This window comes from Macrobrachium nipponense, chromosome 2, assembly GCF_015104395.2.
Source record: "Macrobrachium nipponense isolate FS-2020 chromosome 2, ASM1510439v2, whole genome shotgun sequence".
NCBI lineage: Eukaryota > Metazoa > Arthropoda > Malacostraca > Decapoda > Palaemonidae > Macrobrachium > Macrobrachium nipponense.
The window spans coordinates 63228671-63245382 of NC_087201.1; the positions used below are offsets into that span (position 1 = coordinate 63228671).

The 16712-nt window shown below is 39.1% G+C and overlaps 1 protein-coding gene across 18 annotated transcripts in view; it reads left to right on the top strand.

The window, feature by feature from the left end:
- The window catches only part of LOC135220649 (tight junction protein ZO-1-like), a 702643-nt gene that overhangs the window by 585483 nt on the left and 100448 nt on the right, over nucleotides 1-16712 (top strand). For 13 of the 18 annotated variants that reach the window (XR_010315743.1, XM_064257985.1, XM_064257979.1 and 10 more), the window contains 3 exons: nucleotides 4543-4839; nucleotides 5698-5979; nucleotides 12937-13521. The exons of 1 other annotated variant lie outside the window; for it this stretch is intronic. Coding sequence is in view for 16 of the 17 variants with exons in the window: in XM_064257985.1 (XP_064114055.1) it covers nucleotides 4543-4839; nucleotides 5698-5979; nucleotides 12937-13521 (1164 nt within the window). In the remaining variant the exon portion in view is untranslated. The remainder of the gene's footprint in view (nucleotides 1-4542; nucleotides 4840-5697; nucleotides 5980-12936; nucleotides 13522-16712) is intronic. 4 more of the 18 variants (XM_064257988.1, XM_064257995.1, XM_064257982.1 and 1 more) reach the window with 3 other exon arrangements.

Below are 16712 nucleotides of genomic sequence, written 5' to 3' on the forward strand. Positions count from 1 at the left end.
TTCCATTATAGATTTTCAACAGTCATGGCCACAAGCACTGCAATTTGCAGTATCCCTCTCTCTTCCAAGATTAACTACTCAAAGTACTTGTTTCATCAACTCACCATTGAGCTTTTGCTCACTAGTCTTCCTGTGCATTTAATTCTCTTCAGTAATACTATTTCTCTTGAAAGTAATTGTTCAGCTTCAGCTTTGTATATTCATTACTCCCCTTCATTTTCCCTCAATTTTTGTCTACTGTAAACTCCCTGCTACACCTCAGTCTGTTTGTTTCTTCATTCATTCAACCTCGAATCCATTATTCCACCACTTCATGTTTCTAATCCAAACTTCTACATTTCTTCTTTCATTCAACCTCTGATCCCATTCTAATCCAAACTTCTACATTTCTTCATTCATTCAACCTTTGATCCCATTATTCAACCACATCATGTTTCTATTCCAAACTTCTACATTCCCATACTTGTAAAAATTTGTTAGAGACTTGGTAAACCTATCCGTGGTTTCTGTATACTCCTCATAAATTTCCAGACACTTTTTGTCAAACTCCATTTTTTCTCTCTCACTTCTTTTAACCAGGTAACAATCAGATACAATCAGTGGAGTGAGAGGAGACAAGGGATACCCCTAGATGGGAAGGTTACTCCCAGTTGTAATCTCTGCTATGCTATTTGTAGAATATATTAGTCTCTTTGTTATCTGTGCCTATAAGATGCTGGTTTGAGTAAAATTTAGATGTTATGATTACTTTGAGTAAAATTTAGATGTTATGATTACAAAGTCCAGAAAAAACTTTAACATTTTTACAGGGATTATAAATAAGTAATCATGTTGCCTGAAGCTAAGTTACAACTTTTCTGTAACATGGACAGTGTTCTGTGACCGAGCTACTAGAAATTTATACTTTATAAAGTTGCAGTAAATGTTCTTGCAGTGCCTCAGGTGTGATATGGAACTTAATATTTCTCTTATCTCAGTGCTCTTGCTGTTCATTGCTAGGATATTGGGCATGTAAAGTAAATATCATGAGGGATGAAGAATGTTGATGCTGAAATTGTAGTCATCACTAATTGGTTGTTTTGATGTAATATTATATGAGGCATAAATGAACATAAGCATTTATAAGAATTCCTCTGCTCAAGTATATACTAGTTTCATATTTTGAACAGTTTCATATTGTTTTGTAGGATGTGATAGAAATTTTGGTACATTATTAAGAAAATAATCCACATGAAACATCTGGATTCATCATTTGTTGGTTTACATGTGAAACATCTAATCTAGCTTTTTCTTTGGTTTTTCAATATTTACCAAACCTATTTATTTTATGATGTTTTCTCTTTCCCAACACGTATATGAGTTTAAACCTAATGTGTCTCATGTACAATACAATTTAAAGTTTATTAATTGTTGTAGCCTGATATGAGAAAGTATGGTTATTTTATCTTCAAGTGATGATTGTTGCATTCATAATTATTAAATCATTACAATATATTTTTCAAACTAATATCTATTGTTATTTTCTTTTATCTTCATTGGTGATATAAATGATTATTATGTGAGTCAATAGAATATTTTTCTTATGCATAAAAACTGATTTTTTCACTTTGACTTTGTAATAAAGTAAACTTATATGCCCTTAGTTAGTGCATGATTGGAAATACGTAGTAAAATGTTCAAATATTCAACTCACACCTTAGACTTTTACCTTATATATCTTAGTGCTGTCTATTCAGAATGACAATTGTATATGTTGAAAATTATAAGAAAACTTTTTGTTTCTTAGTTGCAGAGTTTTGTTTTAAAAAGCAGTTCCATTTTGGGTTATTAGATTAAGCTCAGAATCCAAAGCCTCACAGTGATGTTTAACTAGCAGTTAAGGTAAACCTTTGTCAGAAATAAGTTATCCAAGCCTCACAGTGATGTTTAACTAGCAGTTAAGGTAAACCTTTGTCAGATAATTATCCAAGCATCAACGTTTGGAAACCTTTGTCAAACTAGTGATGTTTAATAGCAGTTAAGGTAAACCTTTGTCAGAAATAAGTTATCCAAGCCTCACAGTGATGTTTAACTAGCAGTTAAGGTAAACCTTTGTCAGAAATAAGTTATCCCCTAATTTTATTCAGTTTGTTGTATTCTCTTATCAGTCGTCAGTACATTTTTATGGAATATAAATTTTATTTTAACAAGACTTAAGAAGTCTTTTAAGTAGCCAGTGATTGGAGGCTAGTCAGTTTCGGCTGTAAATAGTTGATCGTCAGGAAATTTTTTTATAGAAGTGAGAGAGGTACCAAGGCAACTTGAAGTCACCATCATGTAGTCTGTTCAGTATGAATGAGTTTCTTCTCAAGATTTGACAAAGATCTAGAATGAGTTCCAAACAGTCTGAAAAGAATCATGAAGGGGGTCTATAATCTGCATTTTTTAAGTATAATAATTAACAACACATTCCTGGACTGCCTGCCTCCCAGGTCATCTACCTAATGCTCAACTCAGATCCTTTGGCAGAGGTAAAAAATGAGAGCACCACTTAATTCCTTCTATTCAAAGAGAATAATTTACATAAAGCAGGAAGGAAGGTGCAGAAGAGCCCTTCCTCCTGTGATGCAGAGAAAAGGACCCAAACTAGTACAGAAATGGCAATCTAAACTTGCAATGATTTACTTGACTCAGCATATATCAGTCATAATATGGAAACTCAGTGGTGATTGGATCAAAAACTTATCCCATTATTCCTGCTTTATATGGCTGGGTGTCAGTGGAACATCAATAGCTGTTTAAATCAAAAGAGCATTAATCCCCTTTGCTGACCACTGTCGTAAGCTTGTAGTGAATTCAGCTCTAGCTCTAAGAACAAACACACACACTAGTGTAAAAATCCCAGGGGGGTAATTTCAAGGGTAATATTCATGAGAATGTATTCTAATGATTCATGATTTGAACATTATTGTAAAATTCTTGTTTGGGTAAATTAAAATGAAGACACATGGTATACCATTTTTATGTAGTAAAGTAAGGCTTAGCCCACTAATTGATTTCCGAGAAGCAATGCATACTCTGAAAGGAAGGGTTTTTAGAAATTATGATGATGGAAGTAAAAATTGAGGTCAAGTTTTCTTCCAGACCCGTACCTTGTTGGATGAGTGGTTTGCATGCTCGCCTACCGATTCGGTAGTCCCAAGGTTGATTCCCTGCTCTGCCAACGTGGAATCAAAGGAATTTGTTTCTGGTGATTAGAAATTAATTTCTAGATATAAAGTGGTCCAGATCCCACAATAAGCTGTAGGTCCCGTTGCCAGGTTAACCAATTGGTTCCTAGGCACGTAAAAATATCTAATCCTTCAGGCTAGCCCTAGAAGAGCTGAGTGGTCAGGTTAAACTAAGATATACTTTAACTTTTTTCTTCCTGACCCTTATTTAAGCATAAAAAGATAGAATTCATAAATTTCCTTATCCCTGACATTTGTTTCAAAATAATCCAGGTAATAACATTGGAAGCCAACCCTGAAATGATTCTTATCTGTGAATGAGAAAGTTTCTATGGTAATTAAAAAATGGACAGGACATATATGTATAGGAATATTTGTAAAGAAAATGAGTGGGTAATAAAACTAACTGAAAGTAATTTAGTGTAAGGCTATCAAAGCCAAGGCCATGCATTGCAAGGCGTGGGATGAACATTGATATAGAAATTTATTAAGTTTAGTGAGAAACCATAGAGTTCACAAATAGTCAGAGGTGTGAAGATGACTGGAGTCAGCATACTGTAAAGATTGCTACAGTGAATATCCATAAGCATGTAATTATATGATGAAATGATAAAATTAGCCGAATTACAGTAAAATGAATGAAACTACAGTCTTCTAAGGAGAGGAAAAAGATACTTTCTTAGCAGCTGAATAGAATTTGGTGATAAAAAAGTGATGTGAATGATAGACAAAGGACTTCCTCTTGTGGGTTTGTCTTACTAATTAGTTATTACTGTGTGGCATTTTAGAATTTTGACCTTGGTCTGACTGCCCATCTCACTTAAATTACTTTTGCTGAGACACCGTGTTGTATATGATACCATAAAACTTTTCTGAGAATATCACCAATTGGGATAAGAGTAGCCTACTTGAATGTTAAAATAGCTGTACCTTTTAGGGTGCTTTTGATGTGCTTCCTCACTGCACCCAGTAGTTGCGTGCAAAGCTTTTAGTAAGTGTTGGTGTTGGCATGTTGGTCTTTCCGTATCATCCTCACCACACTGGATTTAAGTTCATCCTGTCAGACCTCCTATGATTATACTAATGCCTTGATTGTTTTTGTTTCCCCCTTACCCCCATCCTTTCATCCACAACCTTGGATATTTCTGGTATCTGTCTGTTCTTATGCCTGTGGTGAACCTTTCTACATACATTCTGAATTTCTCAATGTTTACTTATTTATCAAACTTGTATTTCTGAATGTTATTCTTTTGCTGTGTAAACATGTGTTACTAATTTAAATGCATGAATCATTATTTGGCCTGGTTTTGTGAATTTGCCTTGATAATTTAAGCCTGTGGAGTTTCTCTCAGATGTGTACTTAATGCCACTGATCCCATCACCATCTGGTTCAGAAGAAGAACTCCATTCTTTTTTCAATGAGGATAATGAACTGGATGCTGATAATTTTCCAGACCTTGGACATGAAGGGCAGAATGAAACTCAAGATCCTTCCTTTGAAATTGTTGTGGAGACAATCTCCCAAAACATGATGAATGGTCATATTTCAGTCTTAGCTGAAGACGAAAAGCAGCCTGATGTACCTATCAGATATTCTTCTTCAAATATTTTATCACCATCTTATCCACCTGTAGGCACTCAGTCTGTTACTCCTCCTCCGCCGCCACCACCTCCTAGAATGGCACTTTCAACTTCAGCATCTTTCTATCCTGTCATTCCTCCTAACAAGCTTTTCACTATTGATGAAGAACGGACTTATATATAGTCTCTCTCTCTCCTCTTTCACTCTCGCTTCTCTCTCCTCGTCTCTCTCTCTCTCTCTCTCTCTCTCTCTCTCTCTCTCTCTCTCGTACTGTTTTCCCATTATTTTTCTCACTTTTCCACCAGTAATTTCCTTAAGAGCACTTGTCCTTAATAGTGCTAATGAATAAATATAAGAAGAATATGTTTTTCTTTTGATGCTGTAATTGCATATACACCAGTAGCATGCACCTAAGTGATTGTATTTATGCATGACTTTTGACATTGCATGTTGTTTTGACCTCATTTCCTTTGTTATTACTTATTTCATTAGACATCTGTATAATTACTGTATTCTGTAGTTACTTATTTCAAATGGTCTTTACAAGTGCCTTGAGAACTTGTAACATGAGATATTTTACTTGAACATAATTTTAGAAATTAGTAGATACACTTTTTTATGAGATGATGTGACGCAATAGATTCTCTTTATAGTTATTAAATACAATGTGTGTAATGTATTCTCCTGTGTTTTTCTCTTCCATGTACCGTGCTCTCGGAATGTGGCTCATGTTGCATCGTTCCTTTTCATCCGCCTGTTCACTCCTCCTTCAACCTGTGTGGTTTTGTCATTTGTAAATACATGAAAATCTTGTTCTGCTGTACAAATGACTATTGTATGAAATGTCAACTGCCGCTCTGGATGTGAACTGTTTATATTTTTGATAATGTTACAAATGCTAATTAGCCCACTGAGGCCCTGTCTGATGACTTCCTCTTTCCAATGACTTCCCGTCTTTCCTATGCCTCATCTCCCGAGTCTGATCTAGAGACCGGCCCAGAATCCCGCACTCCCTCCAAGTCTCCCCATCGAGTTCCTCCCTCCCTCAATGCATATTCAGATTCCCGAGACTCCAGAGGACGATTAGTCAAAAGCTCCTCAGATCCAAGTCTTGCAGCACCAGAAGAAAATTTACCAAATGCTTATGGAGGCCCACCACCTTACACAGCAACTAGTCCAACAAGGCTTGTAAGTAAATGAGTATTTCTTTATACTGCTTATACACCCCCTGAATAGTATATTCCTAATTGTTAAATCATTAAAGCTTTAGCTTATTGTTGATTTTTGTAGCATCTGTTACATATCATTGCCCAACAAATGTTAGTGTATTTTCCTTGCTACTAGTCCCACAAATAATATGTGCTGCAGTGTGGAAATTTCAGATGTGCTGTATGTAAAATGTAAATTTACATTGTTTTTTTTTATTTTGGATACTCAAGCCAAAAAGCTTCTTGTTTGTATTTCTATTAAACTCAAACCATTTAATTGCTGAAAACAAAATTGTTCATATGCAGAATAAACCATCGGTCTTAACAATAGGATAAATCTTGTGGCACCAGCTGGAAACCAGATCAAAACAATAAAAAACTGTATTTGCAAGGGATCTGTGGCATCTGGCATCTAAATCATAGATGAGGTGGAGGCTGGTCAGCGACCACGCTTGAACCCCATGATGAATTTAGTCTTTCTTCAACTGCCTTGGAGAGCGGATGTTTGCTTTTGTTCTCTTCCTCCCAAGCCGGTTTTTTTTTCACTAAGCTTGTGATTCCTTTCCTGCTTTCTTGTGTTTTTGTGTGTGTGTTTTTAGTTCATTATGGATTCCTCCATTGGATCTAAGAAGTCATATGAGCTTCAACGCATGTGTGCCGTCCTTGCAGGGTTCCCCGTGTTCACTTTCCCTAGCTTTCACTTTCATGAACCCCCATACAACTTACAGTAAGTGTCATTCTAATTATGTAATAAAACCAATCCATGCCTGATATGTCACTCCTGGCCTGTTATACAAGAAGGCGCATCTTAGGAAGTCAATGCGTCCCTCTTGGGAAGGATTCCCTCCTCCTCAAGTGGACACTTCTGCTTCCCCTTCTTCCAGACTTATTCCTTCTGCTACCTCAGACATTGATGCCTTGTCTCCTTCCTTTTTTTCCATTGATTCATCTTTGGAAGCATCAGGAGGTGCTCTAGGTGATATTTTAGTTAATGTTGGCCCCTCTCTCTTTCTCACGGGGAGATGCAATTCCTTCGGGGAGGGAGGAGACAGCGCTTCCTTGTACCTTTGTTTCAAGGTTAGATGCGCACAAGATGTCGTCTGAGTGGGCCTGCTTAGCCTACCCAGGGTTCCCTCCTTGGAAAGCCTATTGTCCCAAATGTCTGCAAGCCTTCCAGCAGCAGCTTCCCTAGCAGTCCCCCTCCCCCTGGCCTCCACTTCTTTGGGTTCTGTGTTGCTGCCTAGCAAGACACCATCGTTAACTGCGCTTCCTGGGTCGCCTTTTCCCTTGCCATCAGCGAGGCCATCGATACAGGCACAGAGTCCGATACACCCCGTGACGTCACTCCCAGCGTCATCTCTGCCTGTGGCATCAGTACCATTGACGTCACACTCTCCGCCTGTTGCCATGACATCACATCCAGCTACCACCATGATGTCTTCTTCAACAGTTGCCAATCCATCACAGGTTTTTTGCAGGCTGTGAATGACAAACTGGAATATGTTATTCGAGAGAGGTATGGTAGTACCCCTAAGAGGAAGTGGTGTTGGTCTCTAGCTTCGTCTTCTTCTTTTTCTTCATCCTCGTCATCTTCATCTTCATTCTATCCTTCTTCGCATCTGTGTACGTGACTCTTCTTGGTCAGAGACATACGCACATACGTTCCTTCATTCATGGACGTGATTCTTTGAGGGAAGAAATGATGTTCCTTCTTCAAGGAGGAGCTCTCCAGTGGCCAGAGGAAGTGATAAGGATCTTTTCTTCCATCTATTTCAGGAATTTGGACTTTGATGCAGGATACAGAGGATTTGGAGAGTTTCTTTCTTCCTACATGGAGGTTAGGGATTTCATTCATGAGTACATCAATCTTTCTAAAAGGACTGAGACTTAGTATTTATTGGCCCCTACAGGCACAGGCATAGAGGCCTTGCATGGACCAAAGAAGCACATGAAGGCTTCGTTTGAGTTACCATGTTCAAACCATCCTAACTCAATTTTGCAGCATGTGAATTCTTTGGTTTTGGGACAGGACAATTCCCTCTGTTCCAACAGGTTTTCAAGCTTCTTCCCCCTTCTCTTATTCGGTGTAAGAAGTATTACTTGTGTTGTACCTCTGAAGAATCTGATGAATAGGCAGGTCAACTCAGATGTAATTTGTCTGAAGCCTCGATTGACCCTGGATCAAGGTAGGACTGAGGGAACCTTCATTAACCTTCAAGAAGCTTCCACTTGTGGGATAGCTTTGTCCAATTCTGCGAGAGGATCTGTCAGCATCCCTTCTTTCATCAGGTTACTTCAATCTGGTGTGAAGGCCATTTCGTACCTGGGTCATCTTAGTGCTAACTTGTGGGCTAACTTGCTCCTAATCAGAAGACACAGCTGTTTCTAAAGTAGCTCGTTCTGTGGATACAGATTCCTTGTCGTCTCTGTGGAATGGAGATCTTCTAGAATCCCTCTCCTTCTACCTAGAGATCATTTGGAGGCTGTGATAGACAGACGGCAGGCTGTTAAACAATTAGCTTGTCCAGCAGGCAGTCACTAAATCATTGGCTCAGTCTCGCCCACCAGCTCCAAGGCAGAGTAGGCAATCTCTTGCCAGGAAGACTTCAGAGCCATCAACTTCAACTAGGGCTCCTTAGCCAGCACCTAATCCAAAGACACAGCCGCAGTAGCGCCCCTTCAGTCTCACTCTTCAAGACCTAGAGAGCCATTGGGGCAAGTGGCAATTGCATGGAGCAGAATCTTGGGTAGTAGATGTCTTTCTGGCAGGGTATTTAGTTCTGTTTGACTTCCCTCCTCCTCTTTCCGATCCTCCTCTCTTGCACTTGATGTACACCCAAGGCTCTCTGAAGCACTTAGCTCTCCAGGGGGAAGTGACAAAGGTGATGGACAAGGGTGTAGTGTGGTGAAAAGGGTAGATTGTCCTTCTCCGGATTTCTACAGTCGAGTCTTCTTAGTGCTGAAGACCACTGGTGGTTGGAGGCCAGTGATAGACCTTTCAACGCTGAACTACTTCATCAAGAAGACAAGGTTCTGGATGGAGACAACCCAACAAGGGCCTTTACCCTAGTGTCAACATGGGCTCATGCTTTGGGGATTCTCCTGTTGGGGTGTCTCGATGATTGGCTGGTCTAGGCAAGTTCCCAGGAGAAACTGGTTCGGGACAGGGGCAGTCTTCTCCAGTTTTGCTAGAGCCTAGGCATCATGATGAATCTGGAGAAGTACGATCAACTTCAGAGCCAGAGGATTTTTTACTTGGGAATGGTGATAGATATAGCATTGTTGAGGGTTTTTCCATCGGACCAGAGGTTAGAGGAATTCAGAACTGTGGCTCGCTACTTCCTTTTGAGGGGGGAGCTACCAGCTTACCAGTGGCAAGTACTTATGGGTCTCTTGTCTTCTTTTGAAAATCTGGTTCCTTGTAGGTGTCTTCACATTTGATCCCAGTAGTGGAGACTGAAGGAGTTTTGGTCTTCAGCAGGAGATTCCCCTCAGCTCCAGGTCCCTCTGTCAGCAAAGGTAAGAAGTGACCATATGTAGTTATTGGACGACCAGAACTTGACAGTGAGGGTTCCTCTTCATTCATTTTCTCCAGATCTGCTCATGTTCTTGGATGCTCCTCTGAAGGTTGTGGTGCTCATCTCAAAGAGCTCCTGACCTCAAGGGCTTGGAACTCTCAGGACAAACAACTCCACAATGTGTTGGAGTTAAAAGCAGCTTTCCTGGATCTTCAGAAGTTTCAAGAGAGGATGGTGGGTCACTCCGTCATTCTAATGACAGACAACACTACAGTGGTAGCGTATGTGAACAAACGGGGCGCCAGGCGTCTCACCAACTTCACTCGTTGACAGTTAAATTACACCAGTGGGCAATTGACAACATGCTGGAACTCATGGCCTGGTACATTCTGGGCAAGAGGAATATGGTGGCTGACAAGCTAAGTTGGCAGAGTCAAGTTCTAGGTACGGAGTGGTTTCCTCATCAGGACTTAGTGGACAGGCTATTCCATCTATGGGGAAGACTGACATTAGACCTCTTTGCTATGTGCTTCAACAGAAACCCAGAGGTCTACTGTTCAGTAATCCCAGATCTGTTTGCTGTGGCAGAGGACGTCCTTCAGCATTCTTGGGACAATCTAGAAGTGTATGCCTTCCCTCCGTTCTGCCTGATCTGTCATGTCCTGAACAGAGTGATGGGTTCCAGGAATCTCAGGATGACCCTGGTAGCTTCTTTGTGGCCCCAAGCAGAGTGGTTCCCAGACCTGTCTCTTCTTTCAGTGGTGCTGAGAGAGATTCCTCCTTAGTACAACCTCTGCCAGCCTCATGTGGAGAGGTACCACCAGTTGGTAAGGTCGCTATCTCTTCACAGCTGGAGACTGTTCACTATCTCTTGTGAGTGAGAGGTTTATCTCACAGAGCAGCAACTCATGTCCAGCTACCTAGAAAGATCTTTGTCAGCCGTGTACCAGGGCAAGTGGGCCGTCTAATGTGATTGGCATCATCAGCGGGGTTTCCCTCCACTCAAACTAATGTTCAGTTGACAGTGGACTTTCTGAGCTTCCTCAGAACAGAGAAACTTCTTTCTGTGTCAGCTATCAAAGGTTACAGAGCTGCCTTAGGATTAGTTTTACGTCTGAAGGACATGGACGTCACTTCATCCTGGGAGATCTCTATGTTGTTCAGGAGCTTTAAGCAGTCTTATTCACCTAAGGAACTCAAACCTCCTATGTGGGACCTCACTCTGGCTCTGAGTAGTCCCACTCAAGCTCCATTCGAACCACTACATCGATTGTCAGACAGGCAACTGACTTTGAGAAAAGTTTTCTTCTGGCTTTGGCTTCCTTGAAAAGAGTTGGAGAGCTCTGTAGTGTTTTATGTCGTGATCTAGGACATGGAGCTCTCCAACTCTTTTCAAGGAAGCCAAAGTCAGAAGAAAAACTTTTCTCAAGTCGGTTGCCTGTCTGACAATCAATGTAGTGGTTCGAATGGAGCTTAAGTGAAACTACTCAGAACCAGAGTAAGGTCCCACATAAGAGGTTTGAGTTCCTTAGGTGAACAAGACTGCTTAAAGCTCCTGAACAACATACAAATCTCCCAGGATGAAGTGATGTCCGTGTCCTTCAGACGTAAATCTAATCCTAAGGCAGCTCTGTAGACTTTGATAGTAGACACAGAAAGAAATTTCTCTGTTCTCAGTAAGATTGAAAAGCCCACAATCAACTGAATGGAAGTTTCCACTTCTTCCCTGAATGAATTTGTTGACAATGATCTTCAAGAGTTACTGCTGTGTCCCATCAGAGCACTGCATTGTTTTCTAAAAATGACTCGCCACCTAAAACCTAGGTGTCACAGACTTTTTGTTAGCACAGGCTGAGCCAAGAAGGAAGTGTCCAAGAAGCCCATTTAATTTTGGCTACGCGAGGTGATTAGGCAAGCCTACTCCTTATCTTCAAGTTCTGTCACCAATACTGTGCATGCAAGAGCACATGATATCCGAAGAATAAGTTCCTCCCTGGCTTGTAAGAACTTGTCTGTTCATAGGATTTTGAATGCTTGTTCCTGACCTTTGGCAAACCACCTTCACTTCCTTTTACCTGAAGGATATTGCCCCCTGAAGGACATTGTCCATAGGTCCTTGGACAGGACACATTTTCCTTGTGTCTGGCAGTGGCTGCCTACAGGTTATGTAGCTCATCCTGTGCCCCTGGCAGGACAGTTCATATCATGCCTAAGATCACTGTGTGGAAGAAAAAATGAGTGAAATGACTAGTCTCTATCCCTTTTTCCCTACTTCATTCCGATGGGCGAATTGAAGATTAGACACATCAAACGCTGGAACTGGCTTGATGCAGGTGAGTTTGGCAGCTTTACTGTTCCAGCACTCTTTTGTGTTCTATACAACAAATCTGCTTCTCAGTAGCATATACTTCCATCTCCAGCAAGGGGAGTGAGGAGTGGTGACAAACTCTTTGCCTGTGGTCAACATGGTTTGTTGCTTGAACAGATATAGTTCTCTTTGTCTTCCATGTAAACAGTGTGTCTGGACATGTTACATTTTATATACTCCCAGTGGATTGAGTTTTAGATACCCATATATCTAACCTCCACAGGCTTTTTGGCCTTCTTGTTTAGAATTGTTATTTCTATGAAGAGTAGTCAGGTGTGCTGAACTGACTCACACCTCCCTCCAAGTATGAGTATCCTGTTGTTAAGACCAAAGGTTTGTTCCGCATATGAGCAAATGACAAATTTTTAAATAATTTGGATTTTTCATGGCTAACAAACCTGAAGTCATAACATTGACTGCCCACCTCTAGTCACCCCTCTTGTAATCCTGGGTTGGAAGAAAGACTAAATGTGTCATGGAGTTCAAGCATGGTCACTGACCAGCTTCCACCTCATCTACAAATTCCTTGCATATACAGTTTTTTATTGTTTTTAACCAGTTTCCAGCTGGTGTCAGAGGATTTATATGTTAAGACCTCAGGTTTGTTGGCTACAAAAAATACAATTTAATTAAAAATTTGTCTTTTTTGGGATTTTTACAGCTGCACTGTATTACCCAAAGCATGAATTGTGTGATTTGTTTCAAAATACATTATTATTTTCCTAATATTTTTGTTACTTTGTGTAAATGAAAATATTTTGTTGTTAGAGAAAATCTGAATCAAGCATGTAAACTGATTTCTTATCTTCCAGTCAGTTTTTTTTATTGTAAAAGTTATTAGCTACTTCCATTGTTGTTTGTATTGTAAAGGACATGAAAGCCTTATTTGATTTACATTGTCACCATTTTGCTATATTTTAATATGTTATAAGTACTTCATGCTTTTATTGTTTTTGCACTTAAGTGTGTGGATGTATCAATGAGGCATGATAAACTTAGCTTTTTGCACAGCATTTTGTTGCCTGCATGTTGCACTCCCTATTTATTACAGCAACCGCCTGGACCCAAAGATGCATTTGATGATCGCAGAAAATCTCATGGCGGAGACAGCAAGTATGGCTTCGCTAGTGGAGGCTTCGCTAGCACAGACATATATGCATCCCGCCCTCCTGTGACCAGTCAAAGCAACAATAATATTGGGAGTGGAGGTGGAGGAGGCAGTAGTGGCGGTGGTGGTGGTAGTAGTAGCAATAGTGGAGGTGTGACATCTGTACCTGGCTCACCTTATTCATCAGTCCCTCCTCCTGGTTATAATAATCGACCCCCACAACAAACCAACCTGCCTTTACCAGCCCATTCTCCCCATCATCGTCGTTCCCCTCATGTTATTCCTGGCAGAGGTCCCCCTCATGTGGGATATTCCCCTCCAGGACCAGGAGGACATTTGCCTCCTCCACCTCCTTACCTCAATGGCCACTCCAATGAAACAGGGCCAGAATTACCTCCAAAGGTTGACCGTACCAGTAAACCTGGTAGAGTTAGATCTGGTCAGGATTTTGGGTCTGGGAAAGAGCTGGATTATGACAACAACTACCTAAATACAGGACGAGGCAACAGTTTAGAACGACAGCACAAGGTTAGCACTTGTTGTGTCACTTTTGCACTGCACTAGTTGATTTTAATCTTCAGTATTGTTTTTGTACCATATGTATAGTTTTAAAAGAATGTTTCCAAGAACTTTTCATATTGAGAATCCATATGATGAATGTCTTTTCCAGGTACTTACTAAAACATTGCTGTGAAAAATCTTTGCGGGGTATTTTTTAGCTTATTTTTCTTACACTGTTCAGCAAGACTACATACCCTATCATGTTATCTGCAGAATGAAGAACTGACATTCTTTCTGTAGAAGCAGATTACATTTCATTTGATTAAATACAGTATACAAGTAACATAAGCACTTCAGTTATTTTCTTAGATTACTGTATTATATCAAACCACTAATTCACTTTTAGACTTTTCAGTTAGCTCATCTGAAGGATTTTTTATATTTAAAAATGAGCAAGGTATTATTATTTAATCAGATTACTATTACGTACTATACTGTAGTATGTATTATTATTACTGTAGTACATTATTATTTAATGTTACTATGTAGTGAATAATATGAAAATACACAATAGTATTGCTCCATGAATAAACAAAAAAATCCATGAATAGGTGACTTCCCACTAATGATATATAGATGTTCCATGAAAAACCCTGCGAATGGGCGAGTTTTCTCAAGAATAATTTTTAGATAGGTTCCACAGGAAATCCCGTGAATCATGAATCTGCAAATCCCGGGGGTCGACTCTATAAAAAAAAAAAAAATTGAAATGCACAAGAACATTTATATGCCTTTTAGTAAATATGAATTGTTTTAGTAGGGGATAACTCTCATATCGTGTGAGTATATATAATGTTCTAAAGGGTCCACAATAATACAAAGTGTTAAGAGTCCATGTATAAATTCTAAGACTTTACAAAAAGCTTTCGAACCCTTTCCTGGGTTCATTTTCAGTCCAAATGAACAATTAATTACAGCATGTATAGAGGTAAATTAAAAAAAAAAGTCTTTTAAGATCGTTGACACCAATCGTTAGCTCATTAACCCTTTAACGCTGATGGGACGTATTTTACATTGGGATAAATTGTCTGTCGGGTGCCGATTGGACGTATTTTACGTCGACATAGAAAAGTTTTTTAAAAATTTGCGGAAAATACTTATAGGCCTACCACGTGCCTTTTGAATCACGTGCCTTGGGGGATGCTGGGAGCTCACAGATCAAGGCGTTGTTTTGTTTACAATCGTTACGCAGGCGCGCAAGCGCGAATTTCTTTCTTATCGCACTAAAAAGTATCAGTGACACATCTCGGAAATTATTTTGTCACTTGGACATAATTTTTGCACCATTTTAAATTAGCCGTTATATGGAGTATTATATATGAAAATGTGCACAATTTCATGTAGAATACAACTAAAAAGTATTCATGATTGTAGCTTTTATCAGTTTTGAAATATTTTCATATAAATAACGATGTGTCACATTTCAACTTTCGGTCAACTTCAAAATGGTCGAAAAACGCAATTGCAAGCTAAAACTCTTGTATTTTAGTAATATTCAATCATTTACCTTCATTTTGCAACAAATTGGAAGTCTCTAGCACAATATTTCGATTTATGGTGAATTTATGAGAAAAAAATTTTCCTTACGTCTGCACGGTAACTCTTCCGAAAAAATCATATGTGCGATTGTCGTAATGTTTGCACCATTTTAAATTAGCCGTACATAAAGTTTTATATATGGAAATGTGCGCAATTTCATGCACAATACAACTAAAATCAACCCATGGTTGTAGCTTTTATTAGTTTTGAAATATTTACATATAAATAACAATAAGTGCCAAAATTTCAACCTTCGGTCAACTTTGACTCTACCGAAATGGTCGAAAAACGCAATTTTAAGCTAAAACTCTTATATTCTAGTAATATTCAATCATTTACCTTCATTTTGCAACAAATTGGAAGTTTCTAGCACAATATTTCGATTTATGGTGAATTTATGAAAAAAAACTTTTTCCTTACGTCCGCACGGTAACTCTTCCGAAAAAATCATACGTGCGATTGTCGTAATGTTTGCACCATTTTAAATTAGCCATTACATAAAGTTTTATATATGGAAATGTGCGCAATTTCATGCACAATACAACTAAAAACAACCCATGGTTGTAGCTTTTATCAGTTTTGAAATATTTACATATAAATAACAATAAGTGCCAAAATTTCAACCTTCGGTCAACTTTGACTCTACCAAAATGGTCAAAAAACGCAATTGTAAGCTAAAACTCTTATATTCTAGTAATATTCAATCATTTACCTTCATTTTGCAACAAATTGAAAGTCTCTAGTACAATATTTCGATTTATGGTGAATTTATGAAAAAAAAACTTTTTCCTTACATCCGCGCGGTAACTTCCGAAAAAAAGGATTTTGACGTAAGGAAAAATCTATTTCTGGGCGATTGGCTCGTGTCGCCAGCGAAATATCCTTTAATCTATTATTTCTAGGGTAAATGTACTAACACATACCAGAGAATAAATAAAATAAAGAAAAAGGTTCAGTATGACTGACTCGCTCACCCTCTAGGAGGGTGTCGGTATGAACACTAGGCGAGGTGAGACCACTACCACGAGCCAAATGCCAATAGAAATCTCCCACTACAAAACCCTCCAAGAGGGGAGCCGTCCCACAGAGGGAGCAGCTCGTACTACTACTACACCATCCCATGCTTGCGACTGCTGCGCCTCTAGTGGCCATCCTGAAGTTAGCAGACAATCTTGAGCGAAGGGATGGGTAGGGGGGGTATTTCGCTGGCGACACGAGCCAATCGCCCAGAAATAGATTTTTCCTTACGTCAAAATCCTTTTTCTGGGCTCAGCTCGTGTCGCTTGCGCGAAATCGTACCAGAGAAACAGCACAAGATTGTAAACAAAGTAAATAAGATATAATAAAACAAAATAGGTCTCAAATAAAAGATACAAAATAAAAGAATGGATATAATTGCTAACAAGATACAAGTACACAGTAAAACAAAATCAGAATATGCTTAAATTACCCTTAGATCTAATTATGTTAATAATATAAGGTAATTTACATAAATACAAATAGGTACAATGATTACCTATCACAATAAATCTGTGTAACAACATGTATCAAAAATAGAAATAGCAATTAGTATAAATTTACATAAATATTTGATCAATGATAAAATAAAATATCTTAGG